The sequence below is a fragment of the Macaca thibetana genome, chromosome 1 (assembly GCF_024542745.1).
Source record: "Macaca thibetana thibetana isolate TM-01 chromosome 1, ASM2454274v1, whole genome shotgun sequence".
NCBI classification, from domain to species: Eukaryota; Metazoa; Chordata; class Mammalia; order Primates; family Cercopithecidae; genus Macaca; species Macaca thibetana.
The window spans coordinates 96930058-96949738 of record NC_065578.1 but is presented as its reverse complement, the minus strand read 5'-3'; the positions used below and the strand labels follow the sequence as shown (position 1 = coordinate 96949738).

The window sequence follows — 19681 nt, the reverse complement described above, 5'->3', positions numbered from 1 at the left end:
ATATAGATTGGAAAAACTAATGTTAAAGTATCCATTTCACCTAAAGCGATGTACAGACTCAATGAAATCCTTATCAAAATTCCAAATACATTTTTTACAGAAATTGAAAACATAATCCTAAAATATATATGAATGCACAAAATACCCAAATAACAAAAACAATTTTGAATAAGAACAAAGTTAGAAACATTATACTTCCTGATTTCAAAACAATTACAAAGCAATAATAATCAGAACAGTATGGTACTGGCATAAAAACAAACATGTAGAACATTGGAACAATAGAGAACGTATATGCTACAGCCATGCCATGTATAGTCAACTATACAACATATACAATGACTTTCAATAAAAAGTCAAGAATGCATAGTGGGGAAAGTATTGTCTCTTCAATAAATGTTACATTGGGAAAAGTGGCTATCCACATGCAGAATAATTAAATTGGAACGTTATCTTTCACCACAGACAAAAATTAACTCAAAATTAATTAAAGACTAAAATGTACGACCTTCAACTGTAAAACTCCTTGGAAGGAAGCATATGGGAAAAGCTTCATGACATTGGTTTTGACAATGATTTCATGGATATGACACCAAAAGTGTGGTCAACAAAAGCAAAACGAGATAAGTGGGATTACACACTATTATATTAGCTGAACTAAAAGAGCTTCTGCATAGCAAAGGAAACAATCAACCAAGTGAAAAAGCAGCCTTTAGAATGGGAAGAAATATTTACCATTAATTAACCAGCAGTTAATTTCCAAAAACTATAAGAAACTTTTAAAATTCAATAGCAAAATATTGAAATAGTCCAATTTAAAAAATTAGCAAAGGACTTGAATGGATATTTTTTCAAGGAAGCCATACAAATGGCCAACAGGTATATGAAAAAATTCCTATCACAGATCATCAGGAAAATGAAAATCAAAACCACATTGAGATATCATCTCACACTTGATACAATGACTATTATCAGAAAAACAAAAGTTTGACAAGTTTTTGGAGAAGTTGAAACCCTTGTTCAGCTGTTGGTGCAATGTAAAATGGTGGAACTGCTGTAGAAAACAGCATAGATGTTTCTCAAAAAATTTAAAATAGAACTATCGTATGATCCAACAATCCCACTTCTGGGTATATATCTAAAATAACTGAAATCATTGTCTCAAAGAGACATCTGCATCCCCATGTTCACTGCAACATTATTCACAATAGCCAAGATATAACCTAAATGTCCACTGATAGATGAATGGATAAAGACATTCCGATTTATACATCCAAGAGAATATTAGTCAGACTTAACAAAAGAAGGAAACTGTATTGTTTGTGAAAGAATGGATAGAACCAGAAGACATTATGCTAAATGAAGTGGCCATCACAGAAGGACACATACTGCGTGATTCCCTCTATACGAGGCGTCTAAAGTAGTCAAATGTGTAGAAGTAGACAATAGAATGATGGTTTCCAGGAGATGAGTGAGAGGGATGTTGGGTATATTGGAAAGGAAGAAGGAAAAAAAGAAAAGAAAAGAAGGAAGGACACAAAAAGTAAAGAAGAAGGAAGGAAGGAGAAGGAAAGAGGAAAGAAAGGGAGGACAGGAGGGAAGGAAGACAGAGAAGAAAGAGAAATAAAAAGGAAAGAAAGAGAAAAAGAAAAAAGAAAAGGAAAGAAAAAGAAAAAAGAAAAAGGAAGAAAGAAAAAGAAAAAAAGAGAAAGAAAAAAGGGAGGGAGGGAAAGAAAGAAAAAAGAAAAGAAAGAAAATGAAAGAGAAAGAAAAAGAAAGGAAGGAAGGAAATAAGAGATAAAGCAAGCAACAATAAAGCGACACAAGGAAACTTTTGAACGTGATGGATATGTTTATGACATGGATTGTAGTGATAATAACATGAGTGTATGCATATATCCAAAGCACTGAATTTTATACATTAATTATGTTTATTGTAGACTGATTATAACTCAATAAAGCTGTGGAAAAAAGATGTGCAATAGGCCGGGCATGGTGGCTCAAGCCTGTAATCCCAGCACTTTGGGAGGCCGAGACGGGCGGATCACGAGGTCAGGAGATCGAGACCATCCTGGCTAGCACGGTGAAACCCCGTCTCTACTAAAAAATAAAAAAAATAAAACTAGCCGGGCGAGGTGGCGGGTGCCTGGAGTCCCAGCTACTCCGGAGGCTGAGGCAGGAGAATGGCATAAACCTGGGAGGCGGAGCTTGCAGTGAGCTGAGATCCGGCCACTGCACTCCAGCCTGGGCGACAAAGCGAGACTCCGTCTCAAAAAAAAAAAAAAAAAAAAAAAAAAAAGTTGTGCAATAATAATGCTCTCAGCATATTAATATATAAATAATAACAAAACAATGTTTAGTGAAGCAGTTTTTTAACCATTAATAAGTAAAATAGACTACTTAAAAAAAAAAAAGAAAAAGACAAAGTACTCTGTTAACTGTTGTGCTCCTAGCTCCTGAACAGAATGCCTGCCATGTAGAATACACTTGATAGATTTTATAGATATATTTTATATGCTAAGGAAATATTTTAGATCATGGGACAAATGGGGTTTAGGAAGCATATTTTACAAGTTCACCTAGCTCATTGGTGATACAACCTCAGGTTGCTAAAAGAGCTGGTATGTGGCAGTGGGAGAAGAGTTTACATTGAAATAGAAGCATGAAAAAATAATATGTCAGAAAGAGAAAATAGCAAGTGTAAACGTACAGTTAAACGCAGAGTTTGGTAGAAGGCACATGTGACTATGATATGTATATTTACAGAGATTGGCATAAGGTAAGTTTGGGTAGGTAGACAGGACCATATCATGAAAGAGCTGTAGGCTATCATGAAAAGTTGAATATCAACAAAATCCAATGGAAAACTAAGGAAAAGTTTAAGCAGGTGCATAACACAATCAAATTTCTGTTTTAAAGACCCTACTCTGGAATAGAGTAAAGAACAAATTTGAGTAGGAGGTAAGGAGAATGCAGAAATCAGTAAGAAAAAGTCTCAGTAAGAGATAATAGTGACAAAGAGAATAGAGTCAAAAATAATTAGATTTGCTGTAGAATAGAAATGGGAGTTGAGAGAGAAGAAATATCAAAAACAATACAATTAACAAGTTTTAACTTAAACTTGATGGATGGTAGTGTTAAAAAGTAAACGGAGGAAAACCAGGGAGGAATAGTTATTTTTGGTTGAAGGAGGAGGAGTTTTTGCATGATACTACATTAAGTTTTAAGTTGTTAAAGAGCTGATAATTGGGGGTAGAGGTAGAGTTGAGATGGAGAAAGGTGGCACATGGATTTGAATTAATATCATTTAATTTTCAGAGTCCAGATATGCTGACCATTATGCCATGGAGCCAATTAATGTTATTTAATTTTGTAGTCGTATTTTATGCTCAGTTTACAAGTATAGAGGAATGTGAATATAGTGTTTTAAAGAAATGAGTAAAATGGAATCATTATTTTGTAGAAACTTCTGAAGCCTCAAATCAGAAAAGATTTTATATCAGAAAGAAATTTTATTATGAATAATAATTTCTCAAAATGGAGAAGTGAAATCTGTTTTTATGTTATAATTGTAATCACTGGAGCTAGGCCTTTCCATCATGGAAACAGCTAATCCAAATTAATTTCTACTCTGTAAGATTTTTCCCTCAATAGATATTTCTTCAAAGAGCAAAGTAACTAAGCTTGAGTTAATTAATGCATTAATCCATTCTGTGAATTAATCTAGCCACAAGCAGCTACGCAATGTTATTTATTCTTTTCCTTAAAATAATTTCAGAATGGATATTTCTATAGCAACTGTACTCCAAGATAGGATCCATTGTAGCATATCACAATGAAATATAAACAAAATGAGTAAGTGAAAGCTGTTTGATTATTTTGAATTGGGTGGAACATAGTGATGGTGATTTCTTCTTCAATCAGATATAACAAACACTACCACTAGTATTGCTTTTAGTAGTGCTTTTCTCTTCCTTTTTTTTTTTTTTTTCAAATTTCATTCTAGCAAAACAAATTAGGAGAAAATACAACTGGGATACATACTTATCATGTAAGTTGCTTTTCCCCAGCAACATAATCATTATACATCCAAATGTCTCTGCTGTAATTCCATGATCCAACCAGGTATAACAGAAGAAACCAGTGGTAATGAGTAATAATTTAATAATAAAATAATGAGTTATTGTAGCTTAAGACTGTATTTTTATTTCTATTCTTGAATTAATGGCATTATGATTGACTGTCTTAATGATATTTGAACAGTATATGGTTTTTATTTTTGATACGATGTCTCAGTGTGTGTGTATATGTACTCTCTGTGATCAATCAAACCATCATGAATAACTTTCAGGTTAGTTTCTTGTTTTGAGGACATTAATAATTTAGAAAATGTATGTAAGATGGGGGCAGCTTGATATAATATAGTTAGTGTAAGCTTTTAATTCAAATCTTGCTCTACCACTTATTAATCTTTACACAAGCAGTTTACTTTCTTTGAGCCTCATTTTCCTCATCTTCAATAGGAGAATAATGCATACCTTAAAAATTGTGATTAAAAAATACCTATCACTGGGTCTGGTATAAATATTACTTGCAAATGAACAACTATCTTGTTGATCTTAAGAATAAAAGAGAAAAAAATTTAAAAGTGTCCTATTTTTACAGTAGACCTTAACATTTGGACAATGTGTTGATATTTGTCAGAGCTGACACTTTATTAGCAGATGGGAGGCCCACATGAGCACCTTTTAGACTATCTTCCGAACTTAAAAGAGTCTTTGTTCTCTTGAACAGACCCCCAGTAGCCACATAGTTGAATAAAGTAGACACCTAACACAATATTGGCCAAGCCCGAATCTCTTACTTGAGAATTAGAAATTAGGAGGAGAACTCGTATTACCGGAGAGGTGATCTCATCCTTGAATGCTCTGTGTAATTTTTTGGAGGGATTTTTAAAAATACTATTAATGAGTCCTCCTCCAAGGGATTCTGATATAATTAGTAGGAAGATACCTGGCCTGGACATCATAGTTTTTAAAACTCTCTACGTGTTTCTGATAAGTAGAGTAAAAAAATGACTGGGCTAGACCTATACAATATAAATCATTCTGGATAAAGAAGTAGGGGAAGCCAATTGGAAGAGGGAGAAGAATAAAGTGGCTGTACATAGAAAGAAAAAGGACAAAGCATGAAGAATCTTCTTACTTTCCTCGAGAATTCCCAGCTCTTCCTGGAGGCCTGGCTGCATTTCTGCATGATTTTCATGAGATCCTCCTGTACCTCATGGTAAGGCCAGTTTGTTACTTGCCACCAAAGTTCATTCTAAACTGGAAGTCAAAATTCCAGTAGGAAGAAAAATGCTCTATTTTAGGCAAGACCTTGGCAAAAGTGTGATGTTGGTGAATCTTAATGTCATTTAATGTGACTGAATTATAGAATATATATATACACACATACACACATAGATACTTAATTACCCAGGGCAATTACTTACTATTCCCACTAGATGGTTCTTGGAGAGATTGGCCTAAAATCAGCAATCTTCCAGGGCTTGAATGCCACTCTACATTAGAATCATAGAATAATGGACTTTTATAGATTTGGAATAAAGTTAATGATTATTTCATCTAAACTGATTATCACTTTACTGGGAACTAATTTGGAAAAGACACTGAGTACCCAAGGTCACTAGTCTAATACATTCAGTAAATATGTTGAGTATCTCTGTGCCAAGTCTTATACTAGGTGCTGAAATTAAATCAAGCGAGAGATAGCATATATGTAAGCAAACAAGTACAAAGTATGATTAGGAAGCAGCTTTGCTTGTGGGAACCTGAGGAGGTTGTGTTTTTTGTTTTTTTGGTTTTTTTTTTTTTTTTTTTTCATTTTCATCAGTTTTACTGCAATATAATTTGTATATAATAAAATTTGCCAATTTCCATTGTACCATTTGATGAGTTTTGACAGATGTATGGAGTCATGTAACCATCACCACAATCACTCACCATAAATGTTGAGTAGCAACCATCAGCCTACTGTGGTTCCTTTGCTGGGAAAGACTGAGACATGAAGCAGTGGGACAAGTTAAAAGGTTAGTGTGGTGAATTCAGTGAGAAATAACCATGCTTGGACCAGGAGGTAGTAGTGGAGGTGAGAAATGGAATATATTTTGAAAAAAGAGACAATAGATTTTTCTGACAGACTGGCTATAAAGTGTAAAAGGAAAGGCACAAATGATTGTAAGGTTTTTGGCCAAAGGTATCGGAAGGATACAGTTGCCATTCTTTGAAATGGGCAAGGCTGTAGAAGAAGCAGGTTTGGTGGCAGAAAATTCGCGTCAGGGGTTTTCAGTTTAAAAAGCCTAATAGATATTCAAGTGTGAGAAGTTTAAAATACAAGTCAGAAATATCCAACTGATTGCAACAATCTAATCAGAGGAGAGGTCTGAGTTAGAGATAGAAATTTGGGAGTGTAAACTATATCCCGAATAAACTGTAATGTGTCCATCAAGAAGGGATAGCATCCTAGGGGTGTTTGATGATGGATACAGACTATTTTCAAAAAAGGGAAAAAGAAGAGCTAATTAGCACACAATGTCCAGAGGTGAGGCTTTCTGGATGCTCAGTAACTGAAACATCTAGAAGTATTTCTAGGGTATATATTGGTAAGTTATCTTGGCCTGAGAGCTTTGTGGGACTATATCTTAGAACACGACCAATTCTGATTTTTGAATAGGCCCTTTCTGAGTTCATTGTTCTACACTTTACCAACAAGCCCCTTGTGGAAAATGTGCCCAGTCAAGACTTCAGAGTTTATCATGATAATGATCACGAAGCCATGGAATTAGGGCTTGGAAAATATCTTAAAGGTTATCTAGCTCCAACTTCACACCCATGGCTTGACTAATAGGTAATTTGAGTCATATCCAATGGAAATGATCTCACATCTCCCAGGACAGACCCTTCCCCTAATGGACAACTCTATTTCAAAATTATTTCTCATGTGGAACACAAACATACTTCACTGTAATAAATTTTATTTTCTGCATCTAAGGGACCCCAGACTATACTCCTGCAGTTTGAGAGTTTCAACTTGACCATAAGTTTCTTGGCTTTCATCCCGTTTACAGGGCCTGTTACACAGTTTAGGTTTTAAAAGTTAAACCCTTGGCCTTCACTATACCTTCACAATATCTTCTGTCAAAAGGCTTCCTAGACTTTTTTTTTTTTTTTAGCTTAAAATAATTATTCATGATTAAATTGTGATAAAACATACATAATATAAAATTTACCATGTTAGACATCTTTAAGTGTACAGTTCCAGTGGCATTAAGCACATGTATCATGTTTCTCCAGAACTTTTTTACCTTGCAAAACTAAAACACTATGCTCATTAAATGGTAGTTTATCATTTCCCTCTCTGTCTCCCTTTTTTACACACAAGGGGGTTTTTTAGTAGAGATGACAACAGGACTGACTTTTGAAGGCTTCGTTGGAATTTTCAAAGCATTATCACCGGCGGGAAAGAACATTCTGAGCAAAAACAAAAGGCAAAATGCAAAGATGCATTAATGATATTGTTTTATTTGAGAAATTATAACTAGTTCAATAAGTGGAAGCATAAAATATTTTGAAGGAGAGGTAGGAGATGAGATTAGAAAGGTTGGGGAGGGAGAAGGGCCCAGATCACAGTTGGGATTATATAATGCTGAGGTTATGGTTTGTTCTGTATGCAGTAAAGAACCTTCAAGGAATTTGCAGATGACAATGAAGTGAGAAAAATTAAGTGTAACACATGTATATTTTGGACTCCTCATGGCCTATGCTTGTCATGGAGTTAATTTTTAGAAATTTTATTGTAAGTGAATAAAACCTTTACTCAGTCTCTTCCCAAAAATTCTAAGGGTGAAAAAAGCAAACTTTAAAAAAATAGTCTTTAGACATCCTTGTTATTTTCAATTTCTCTTATGTCTAGGAAGGACTTTAAAAAGGAAAGGTTACTCTTTATCTTTACACTCTAAAACTTAGACATTTAGCTTTTCCTTAATCTCCATTTTTACCATTCTCATCTCGGTTCTTTAGGACTTCAGCTTCTTTTGCTTTTGTAGTTTTCTTTAGTTTTCATTGAGTGTATTTTGAACAATCAAAGAGGTCATGGTGATGTCCAGGTTATAAAATGATTCTTGCTTTACAATGGGAAGGCAAGGAGGGAAATGACAAAAATTCAAGTTTTCCTTTTTAACCTTTTCAACCATGTTAGCGGATTCCTCAATTTCATAGCATATAGGTAAATGAGATACCTAACAAAGGATAACTAGAATGCTAAGAGCATTTTGTATTAAAAGTAATTATTAAAGATAAAAATGTTTAGCATAGAGAAAAAATGGAGATGTAGGAAGTATACGTTAGTTCTGTAAAAAATACTTGAGGAATGCCAAGTAAAAAGGTGATTTTATTTATCTGTATCTCTACAGAGGAAAGAATTGCCTTCAAGAGTAAATATTTTATACAGATGCTTTTTTTTTTTTTTTTTTTTTTGAGATGGAGTCTCGCTCCGTTACCCAGGCTGGAGTCCAGTGGCATGATCTCAGCTCACTGCAAGACCCATCTCCCAGGTTCATTCCATTCTCCTGCCTCAGCCTCCCCAGTAGCTGGGACTACAGGTGCCTGCCACCATGCCTGGCTAATTTTTTATATTTTTAGTAGAGATGGAGTTTCACCATAGCCAGGATGGTCTCCATCTCCTGACCTCATAATCTTCCCACCTCAGCCTCCCAAAGTGCTGGGATTACAGGCATGAGCCACCACGCCTGGCATAGGTGCATATTTTTAATTGTGGAGATAATAATTTGGTTAAGATATGTTTGGTCACTGTCCTCAAGGAGCTTATGTTATATTTGAAGAGAAAATTAACATGTATGGCCAACTGTGATGACAGCTGAGTAGCAGCATATCTTAAACTGTGGGATAGCCACATAATTCTCTTCTTTTGAGAAATATCTGTTCATATCCTTCACCCACTTTTTGATAGGGTTGCTTTTTTTTTTTTTTTTTTTTTTTTTTTTCCTTGTAAGTTTGTTTAAGTTCTTTGTAGATTCTGGATATTAGCCCTTTGTCAGATGGATAGATTACAGAAATTTTCTCCTGTTCTGTAGGTTGCCTGTTCACTCTGATGATAGTTTCTTTTGATGTGTAGAAGCTCTTTAGTTTAATTAGATCCCATCTGTCACATTTGGCTTTTGTTGCCATTGCTCTTGGTGTTTTAATCATGAAGTCTTTGCCCATGCCTATATCCCGAATAGTATTTGCCTAGGTTTTCTTCTAGGGTTTTTATGGTTTTTGGTCTTACATTTAAGTCTCCAATCCATCTTGAGTTATTTTTTGTGTAAGGTGTAAGGAAGGGGTCCAGTTTCAGTTTTTTGCATATGGCTAGCCAGTTTTACCAACACCAGTTATTAAATAGGGACTCATTTCCCCATTGCTTGTTTTTGTCAGGTTTGTCAAAGAGATCAGATGTTTGTAGATGTGTGGCTTTATTTCTGAGGCCTCCATTCTGTTTCATTGGTCTATATATCTGTTTTGGTACCAGCACCTTGCTGTTTTGGTTACTGTAGCCTTGTAGTATAATTTGAAGTCAGATAGCATGATGCCTCCAGCTTTGTTCTTTTTGATTAGGGTTGTGTTGGCTGTACAGGCTCTTTTTTGGTTCCATATGAAATTTAAGTAGTTTTTTCTACTTCTCTGAAGAAATTCAATGGTAGCTTGATGGAGATAGCACTGAATCTGTAAATTACTTTGGGCAGTGTGGCCGTTTTCATGATATTGATTCTTTCTGTCCTTGGAAACGTTTTTCCATTTGTTTGTATCCTCTCTTATTTCCTTGAGCAGTGGTTTGTAGTTCTCCTTGAAAAGGTCCTTCACATTCCTTGTAAGTTGTATTTGGAGGGATTTTATTCTCTTTGTAGCAATTGTGAATAGGAGTTCACTCATGATTTGGCTCTCTGTTTGTCTGAAGACATTTGTGCAGCCAACAAACATACGATAAAAAGGTCATCATCACAGGTCATTAGAGAAATGCAAATCAAAACTACAATGAGATCCCATCTTATGCCAGTTAGAATGGCGATCATTAAAATGTCAGGAAACAACAGATGCTAGAGAGGATGTGGAGAAATAAGAACACTTACACTGTTGGTGGGAGTGTAAATTAGTTCAACCATTGCAGAATACGGTGTGGCGATTCCTCAAGAATCTAGATCCAGAAATACCATTTGACCCAGCAATCCCATTACCGGGTATATACCCAAAGGATGATAAATCATTCTGCTATAAAGACACATGCACACGCATGTTTACTGCAGCACTATTCACAATTGTAAAGACTTGGAACCAAACCAAATTTCCATCAAAGATAGACTAGGTAAAGAAAATGTGGTACATATATACCATGGCATACTATGCAGTCTCCAAAAAGGATGAGTTCACATCCTTTGTAGGGACATGGATGAAGCTGGAAACCATCATTCTCGGCAAACTAACACAGGGACAGAAAACTAAACACTGCATGTTCTCACTTATAAGTGGGAGTTGAACACATGGACTCAGAGAGGGGAATATCACACACTGGGGCCAGTTGGGGAGTGGGGGGTTAGGGGATGGATAGCATTAGGAGAAATACCTAATGTAGATGACGGGTTGATGCGTGCAGCAAACCACCATAGCATCAGTATACCTATGTTACAAACCTGCACATTCTGCACATGTATCCCAGAACTTAAAGAATAATAATAAAGTAAAATTGTGGAATAGTAAATAAAAAAGAGGTAGCTACTTCAGAAAAGTGTATAGATGGTAGTAAGGAAATGTCCTAATAAGTATATGCTTGAATGAATCAGTTGAGTTTGGAAGGATTATGAAGAGTTTAATGCATGAGGAAAGTCTTAAATTTATTTGTATTTTAAGCAGGTAAAAAAATGCATAAAATAATGTATGGAGACATAACAGTGTGATGAACTATCGGTAGTAAATTTTGTGTGTGTTTGGTGGTAGGTGGTAAATTTATTTGTATTGTTTTGCATATGTCAGGGACCTTGTCTGTTTTGTTCATCTTTTTAACCCCAAGTTCTTAACAAATACCTGCTGAATAAATAAATGAACGAAAATAGGAAAATAGTTCTATATGAACATTAGTAACTGAGTCTAACAGGTATATTGGCAGTACATTATTAAAAAAAATCAGACTATGCCATGCAAAGAAATGTTAAGTTGGTTTCCTGAAAAATACGGGGAAGTTAATGCATTTTAGTACTTAAACGTATAACCAAATATTTTCAATGTAATCAATAAATTAAAATACTTATACTTTTTGTGACCTATGAGTGTCTCAGATAAAATAATTTCTCTATAATGACAAGGGAAGGACTTTAGAATGGGTAATTTTCAGCATGTGGAGAAGAAAGATGGAATGTGAAAAGTGCAGAGATAGGGAGGCACAAAGTATTTTTGAGAAGGAATGTTTTATTTTATTTTATTTCTGAGGGTGGATTAAGAACATAAGCCAACAAGGCAGCAAACTGTATATTTTATTGTGGCTTTACCAGTAATGGAGCAACTTACAGATACTCATTTAGCCTCTTTTGGCTTTAGTTTTCTGTTTGTAAAATAAAGCTTTTAAAGTAGTCTCTTCAATTGTTCTAGCTCTACATAGTAATAAGTAGAACTGAAAAAGTTGATTCAGGACAGTCTATGGAGGAAACTAAAGGGCAAACTCTTTACTTTGAGCTTCACTTAATGGATTTTAGAGTATCATGGTGATATGGTTTGGCTGTGTCCCCACCCAAATCTCATCTTGTATTCCCATGTGTTAGGAGAGGAACCTGTTGGGAGGAAATTGAATCATGGGGGCAGGTCTTTCCCATGCGGTTCTCATGATAGTGAATACGTCTCACAAGATCTGATGGTTTTAAAAAGAGGAGTACCCCTGCATAAACTCTCCCTCTTTGCCTGATTTCATCCATGTAAGATGTGACTTGCTCCTCCTTGCCTTCCGCCATGATTGTGAGGCTTCCCCAGCCATGTGGAACTTTAAGTTCAGTTAAACCTCTTTCCTTTGTAAATTGCCCAGTTTCAAGCATGTCTTTAACAGCAGTGTGAAAATGAAATAACACACATGGCTTCTTTTAAAAATTGTTTTAGTATACCTTCAAATCTATTTATTTCATCAATTAACTTGTATTTATCATTGAAAATATGAAAATTATAGTAAGCAAAAATTTAAAAATTAAAGGTCATCTAAAACCCTGATTCTGAGATGTAATTCTCCTAGCATGTTGATGTTTATCTTTTGTGATTGACGGGTAAATGGAAACATACAGCAAAATAGATATACATGTTTTTCCATCAAAAACTTGGAATTTACATATCATATTATAATATTAACTCACTGTTTTACTTTGTACATAATAAACCCTCTTTCATGTCAATAAATTATTTTCTTCTGTATCATTTCTGATGCTAGCATAGCATTCCTTTTTACAATAGAACCATTATGGAACCAATCCCCATTGTTCAACACCTAGGTTGTTTCCTTGTATCTGTTATTTACTACACTACTGGATGAATGGGAAAATAGTATTGTCTAAAATTGAAAATCTAGAAAAAATATTCGTTAGGAGGGAATATGATGAGATAGAAGAGTTGATATTAAAGTGTAAGAGCAAAGCATCTACATCCAAAGACCTTGAAGTCTTTTGGAAATCTGAGTTTGGAGATTACAATTGAGATTTGGGAGGAATTAACCTTGTGATGAGAACTGAAAGTAGATAAGCTTGAGTTTGCTGAGCAAGGGTACAAAGGGGGAACAGGCTTTTAAAATTCAGAAAAGGAGATGTACATTAGGACATGGATGTATGATGAAGTTGAACAGACTGAGTTGTTATAGCACGACAAAGACAAAGCTAAAAATAGCCCTGTGTTGCACAGTATGAAAAAAGACTGCCTATGGCATGTGAAGATTTTAGATTATATTACAAACACATATACATAGTAGCACTTTTGTGAATAAAAGAAAAAATATATAAGAAGCTGTATTTCTCATTTGAAAGAATTGTGTGTGTGTGTGTGTGTGTGTGTATTTTATTGTTTGCTTTGATGTGTTTGGTTTTGTTTTGAAGCTTAAAGAAAATCTTGCAAAATTTGTCCAAATCATTTTCTTTCTAAGTATTAAGGCAGCAACCTTTGTAAGAATTTCAAAGCAATTACTTATTTATTTAAAACTACATAAATTAAGCAATGCAAGTTGAACTATGCATACATATCTGCCTCCTTGGGCTGTTGCCTAATGCCATATATAGCTACAATTATGAACAAACCAAAATTCGTCCGTAAGACTGAGAAAAATAGATATTTCAACACACAGCCATAAAAAGAGAAGAATACTTATAAGGTCATTTATTTCACCTTGTAAAGTACAGGTATGTAGGACCACGTGTAGTTCTGCTATTGGAATCAAAGGAAGTTGGCTCAACGTTGTTTCTAAAGCAGGGAAGGTGTTTCTATACTTTTACCGATATGAATCAACCTGTAATGTAAGGAAATTCTTCCTTAGTCTATCCCTAAAACTTGCTTGATTTAATTTATATTATGATTACACAAAGCTAAGAAAATACCATCAAGCAAGTTTTCATAAATTAAGCACAAAGAGGCTGGTTAGTGGGACCAGGAGAAAAATTCTAAAATTATTCCCTTTTGTGTTTGAATTTCAGTATCTTTTAAATAAAGTTGTTTGTTTGTTTATTTAATTGATAATACTTTCCATACTGCCTTTGAAATTTAAAAAGAATGATATTGTATGTATTCGGTTTACTGCTAACTGACTTTTTACCGGTTGTTGTCATTGTAAACATCCATGTGTGGACACACATACATACACACACCTCAAATTAACCCCCAGTTTCCTATATTTTACATTGTAGTTTTTGTCTTTGCTAATAATCCTTTTAATAGTATAGCAATCCTAGGTGAGGACAGAAAAATTATGTCACACCCAGACTAACCAATATTCAGAAATATGCCTTGAAGCCCAGAACATCCCTGGGAGAAGGCGCCTGCCATAACTGAAGCCTGGATCCCATCAGGCATCTCTTTGCATGTACCCGAGACACATTAGTGTTTCAATTGACAAGTTTGATGCCTTTTTACATATTAAGTGAACTTTGCTTTGCATTATAAGTGGTGGAGGGCCAGAAATAATTTCTATGCAAGTCATGGCAATCTTTATCTACACAAGACACACTCCTATAAAATTAAAGTTCTGCTCAAATAACTTTTCTTTTGAGTGATGATTCACAAGAGAAAGGATTTCTACTTTTGAATTAACTAGCCCTGTCCATTCAGTAACCGCTTTGGCTGAGAAAATTCATCCTTTTTATATTTTCCAGTGTTATTTGTCTTTTGGAGATAAACAGAGAGAGAGAGAAGGGGAGGGAGGAATGGAGAGAGAGAGAGAGACTTTACAAACAAAAGGCCTGATGCAATCGTTAATAACCTCCCCAGTCAGAAAAGGAGACAACATTTAGCAAGCACCTATGTAGGATGTTTCAGTGTGCCATGTGCTAAGAATAAGTGTTTTTATTAAAACATTCCAATAATCCTGCAAAGAAGCATTATTACACTGATCATTTAACAAAGGTAAATTTACAGTTTTGAGTGCCAAACATTTTGACATAAACTGTTTGGGACCTATTTGGTTTCAGGAAAAAGAACAAACCCCCATAATGCACATGAGTATACTACCCACTTTCCAAATTAAATATCTCCCTGCAGCTTATGATTTTCTGAATTTTCCAATCTTCCTGTGAGGTAGAAATTAGGCAAGCAGCATTCCTGCTGCTATACTGAAAATGATAGAGAAGAAAAGACAGGGACGTATTAGTTGGCTTTCCTAAAATCACCTAAACAGTAGTGAGATTACTGGAAATTGAATTTAGGCCCCCTGACTTGCCGTTGCCCATATCTCTGAGCACTAAAGGTATTTTCATAAATTAAGTACAAATAGACTGGGTTGGACCAGGGAGAAAAATTCTAAAATTATTCCTTTCTGTATTTGAATCTCAGTATGTTTTAAATACAGTTGTTTGTTTATTTAATTGATTTTATTTCTGCTAATACTCTTCATACTGCCTTTGAAATTAAAATAGGATATTATATGAATTCAGTTCTCTGCTAACTGACTTTTTGCCAGTTTTTTTCATTGTAAACAGATTGTTGTAATCTATGTTAATTCGGATGCTGTGTTGAAGTGATTTTTGTAAAATATTATTATGGACAATTTAGATGTAATATGAAACCAATTATTGGTTTGTATTTTGCAGTCACAATATGGAGCTTCCATTTCTGCCAAGCCTGAACTACCCCTCTTTTACACTCCTATTGATCTGGTGGACATTAGTGTAGAAATGGCCGGATTGAAGTTTATAAATCCTTTTGGTCTTGCTAGTGCAACTCCAGCTACCAGCACATCAATGATTCGAAGAGCTTTTGAAGCTGGATGGGGTTTTGCCCTGACCAAAACTTTCTCTCTTGATAAGGTAAGAAAATATTATTGAAATCATATAGAAATGTCTATCGTATATTTTAATTAAGGTATAAATATTATAATGAATTTTTTTTTAATAAGAAACTTACTAAACTATTTGACAAGACCTATCATTACACATTAGTCTTTAGCTTCTTTCCTTCCTTTCTGTCCCATGGAAGGACGGGGAGGCATACATTTCTCATTTGTATTGTCTAGGAAGCAACAAAGATATAAATATTACAAAAGTGAGTTTTTCATTTAATAATCACAAACTCTTATTTTTGTATTATTAATTGTTTCATTATTTTGGATGCCTCAGCTCAAAGATAGGGACACAATTGATTTGGTTTGCACAAAATTCTGGGATTCAATTTATGTCAAAAAGAATCCCGGTGTAATTTATTGGTACTGGTAATAGGATAGATTCTTCCCAAATTTGGAATACAGAAACCTTTCTCAAAAACAAATACCCTGAGTTTCATTTAACAGTATGACTTTCTACTTACCTGGAAGTGGCCATCTTATACTTAGTAGGAAATAAACTACGTATTAAAATTGAGATTGAGTCTTTAAAGTACACAAAGTATATAAATGCATGTTTTTAAAGTAGGATGCTTTATACAACAAAAGGGTTGCATCCTTATATGGTTTTGAATTAGAAAAGAGCAACACACTTTAACATTTTTAGACTGTTTGTTGATAAATTACAAATACTAAACCTCTCAATGTATTTAATACTAACTGGTAGTAATAATTAATGTATATGAATGTGTGAATTTAGTGACTAAGAAAAGAGTATCATTATTTGAATCAGCTTTATCCTTAGGCAAAGAAAATAATAGAGAAAAAACATGCCCCATTAAGCACATTCTCTCTTTCTTTTTCCTCTTACTAGGATCAATAGCTGGCATTATTATGGCTAAAACATTAAGGCTGTCTGATTCTGACAGCTTTACAAGATGCAATGTGTAAGTGTGGTCAGGAAAATCTAGAGAATTCTCAAAAGTTAGGAAAAAAACAGTGCAGGAAAAAATGCTTCATGAAGATTTTTTATATTTAGATATCTAAAGAGAAGTTATTTTTTCAAATAAATCAACTGAATATTTTATTAAACAAAGTGCAAAAATTAACAATATACTAGATTCAGCTTTAGAATATCATGAATCCATTGTTTATAACCTTGTAGAATATTGATAGTATATTTGTCTTTGTTTCAGTTGATTGTTTAAAAATTACTGAGAAGCTATAGTCAAATGTTTAATCTGTTGGAGAAAACTGAGTCTCAGATACCATTTACTGACTATATTAGTTATGCTATTAAAAAATATATATATGTAAACCGAAATAGGTGGCTAATTGGGCACAAGTGAAGAATTATAGCTGAAAAAAAGGCGTTTGTTGCTTTGAATTTGATGTTTTCTTTGCTTGCAATAATTGAATTCTGATTAATCAGAGACATCAGTCTTTACGCTGTTGGTGACATGCATTGATTTGTGATGCTGTGTCTTTCAGTAACCTAGTAGCACTTGCCTTTATTAGGATCACCAGCAGAAATAAATGTGGAAGCTAACTTACTTCTAAACCTCCAATTTGAATTTAATCTATCAATTTAGAAGTCTGTGATGCTGGTTCAAAAGGGGAGTTATGAACAAATGGAAATTAAATTTGGCACATGAAATGTAACCATGCGGGGCTTTTTGGAAACCCTATTTCACTTACTTTGATGGTGGGTACAACAAAATATTGTGCAGACTATTTTAAACATATTTGTGCAAATTGCAATGACAAAAATAATGAAGCCACCTTGGGCTTATGTAATGCCATTTTTAAAAAAGATTATTTTCCATATGTGATTTTGCCGAGTAGTCCGTTTGCCTCATAGAGGTCTACTTTTTTTGTTTCCTTATCTGGTTCCTAATTAGTGATTAAATTTGTGAATTTGTAATTACATCTTATGTGCTTATTTCTGTGCTTTCCTATTGATGAAATGTTGGTAATATACAACTCAGTAGTATGAACATACTTTTTTCCCCATAGCCTTTTACTAAAGATGTCTATTAAAGTGTTACATGTACTATACATTCTGTGACATTATAGTATACCAATTTAGATTAGCTGTATTATAATTTATTATGGCAATTGAAGAATCTGTTTAAAATGTATTAAAATTCAGAATCTTGACATGTGAAATTTGGATGCTCTTAATATGACAAAGGTTATTCTATGGGGTTTTGTTATCATATGAAATATTAATATTTCACAATACAGTTTTGATGAAGTACAATTTGCCAAGCTTGCATATGATAAAGAAATTAAATGCTTACCAAGGGAGTTCAATAAAAATTAGAGCCCTGACTGAACATCTGCTAGAAATTTTATTATCCTGTCCTACTGACAGTGTGGCTCCCTCGTTGTTTTTCTGGATTGACAGCTGAGTATTGCACTGATTTCTGCAGCAAATATGTTTACGTGAACTTTGTTTCCCTATTTTTATTTTTTTGGGAGTTCGGAACATGCTTTTGATTTTCATCCTACATATATATTTTTTATACTCTTGACATTTGTAGATGCCAGATTGAGGTCTAATACGCTGCAGCACCGATAGACCATTGACTTACAGTGAAATGCCAGTTGATATCTCCGTAAACAGAAATATTATTATTCTTTACTGTGCAGTCTACATAAAAGCTGTATGTGCTTTCTTTAAAAAGGCAAATGATCAGATTTTTAATGTCAAATATAAAAAGATCTGTTTGCTTTTGTATTAAATAACATCAAAAATGGCTTTTATTAACTATATTCTTCCCCCTCAAATCAGTCTTTTCAAGAATATTTCAAAATAACAAGATTGCTTTTCTTGAGACTCTATTTATGTTTTATAAAGATAGTAAAGTCATATTTAAAATATAGTTATGAAATCATTTTTCTATATAAATGTGTATGGGCTCCAAGTTTAAATTTTGAAAGGTGAGAGAGAAATCGATCTGTCAAGCTTGATTAAAGCTAAATTATCATGACAAAACAGAGAAGTGATCTGTTTAAGAGGGAATATTAGAAATGGTTTGGACTTCACATAAAATAACCCTTTGACCTGTGTTCATATTATATTGATAGGAAGTAGATAAAAACATTTTGTTTTCATTAATCTTGTCCATAAATTTTTTTCTCTTGGAGAACTACATATTATATACTGCAAATCTATAACATGAAACTGCAAGTTGCATAGCTTTATTACTACACAGATAAATAAACTAAGAAGTATTTATTTCTATCCTAAATCAAATCTAAACCCAAGCAACAGTTCACTTCCCTTGTAAGCCCTCTCTACACATAGATTAACTTGTGATTAACTTTTATTATGAAAATGTCTCAAATGAATAGATTTTGTTTTAATAAGTATCAAATTAGGTAAATAAGTATTCATATAATAGGTCTCTCTTATAAAATGATAAGAAGTAAAATCTGAAAATATTTAAGGCTCTTTTTTTGGCATCAAAGTATTTCTTGTAGCTCTTTCTGTAAAATACAACCTTATACCACATAGCACAAAGCTTAATGTATAAGAGAGATTTGATAAATGTTTCATAAATATTCACTGGATAAATGAATACATAAAATTTTTTGGCAAGAGCATATTGAGTTTTTTCCCAGTATATGAACAGACAGTTAACACATAAAACAATTGACTGTTTTGAGTATTGATCTCAATCAAAGGAGAAAAGGCCAATTAAAAATTTTCACATTCTATGTTGCTTTCTATAGTGCATCTATACATGTCTAAAAATGAAAATGTCAGTGAAATTTCTAAATGTATAGATTGTGGCTTAAGACTTAGGTTGTTGTATAAGCCTTTAAATGCAGAAGATTTTTGAGAAAACAGGACAAGTATCCCACAATATTAAGAAGAGACATAAAAATCGGCTGACCTAACTTTCTAACTGCATGTGTTGGTAGTCCTGAGAGAAGAAATGTAACCTGTTCTTGAATGCTTTTAGTGACAAGGAATATACTACAACTTTAAGGCAATGCAACCTGTATGACTGTAGAAAGATCTGTTTTAGAAATATGTGCCTTTTATTGACGCCACATCAGCCTTTTCATAAGT

General features: G+C 33.9%; 1 protein-coding gene across 4 annotated transcripts in view; it reads left to right on the top strand.

Moving 5' to 3' along the window:
- DPYD (dihydropyrimidine dehydrogenase) overlaps positions 1-19681 on the top strand; it is an 861482-nt gene that overhangs the window by 402054 nt on the left and 439747 nt on the right. For all 4 annotated transcript variants that reach the window (XM_050807345.1, XM_050807361.1, XM_050807352.1 and 1 more), the window contains one exon: positions 15371-15586. In XM_050807345.1, coding sequence (XP_050663302.1) covers positions 15371-15586 — 216 coding nt within the window. The remainder of the gene's footprint in view (positions 1-15370; positions 15587-19681) is intronic.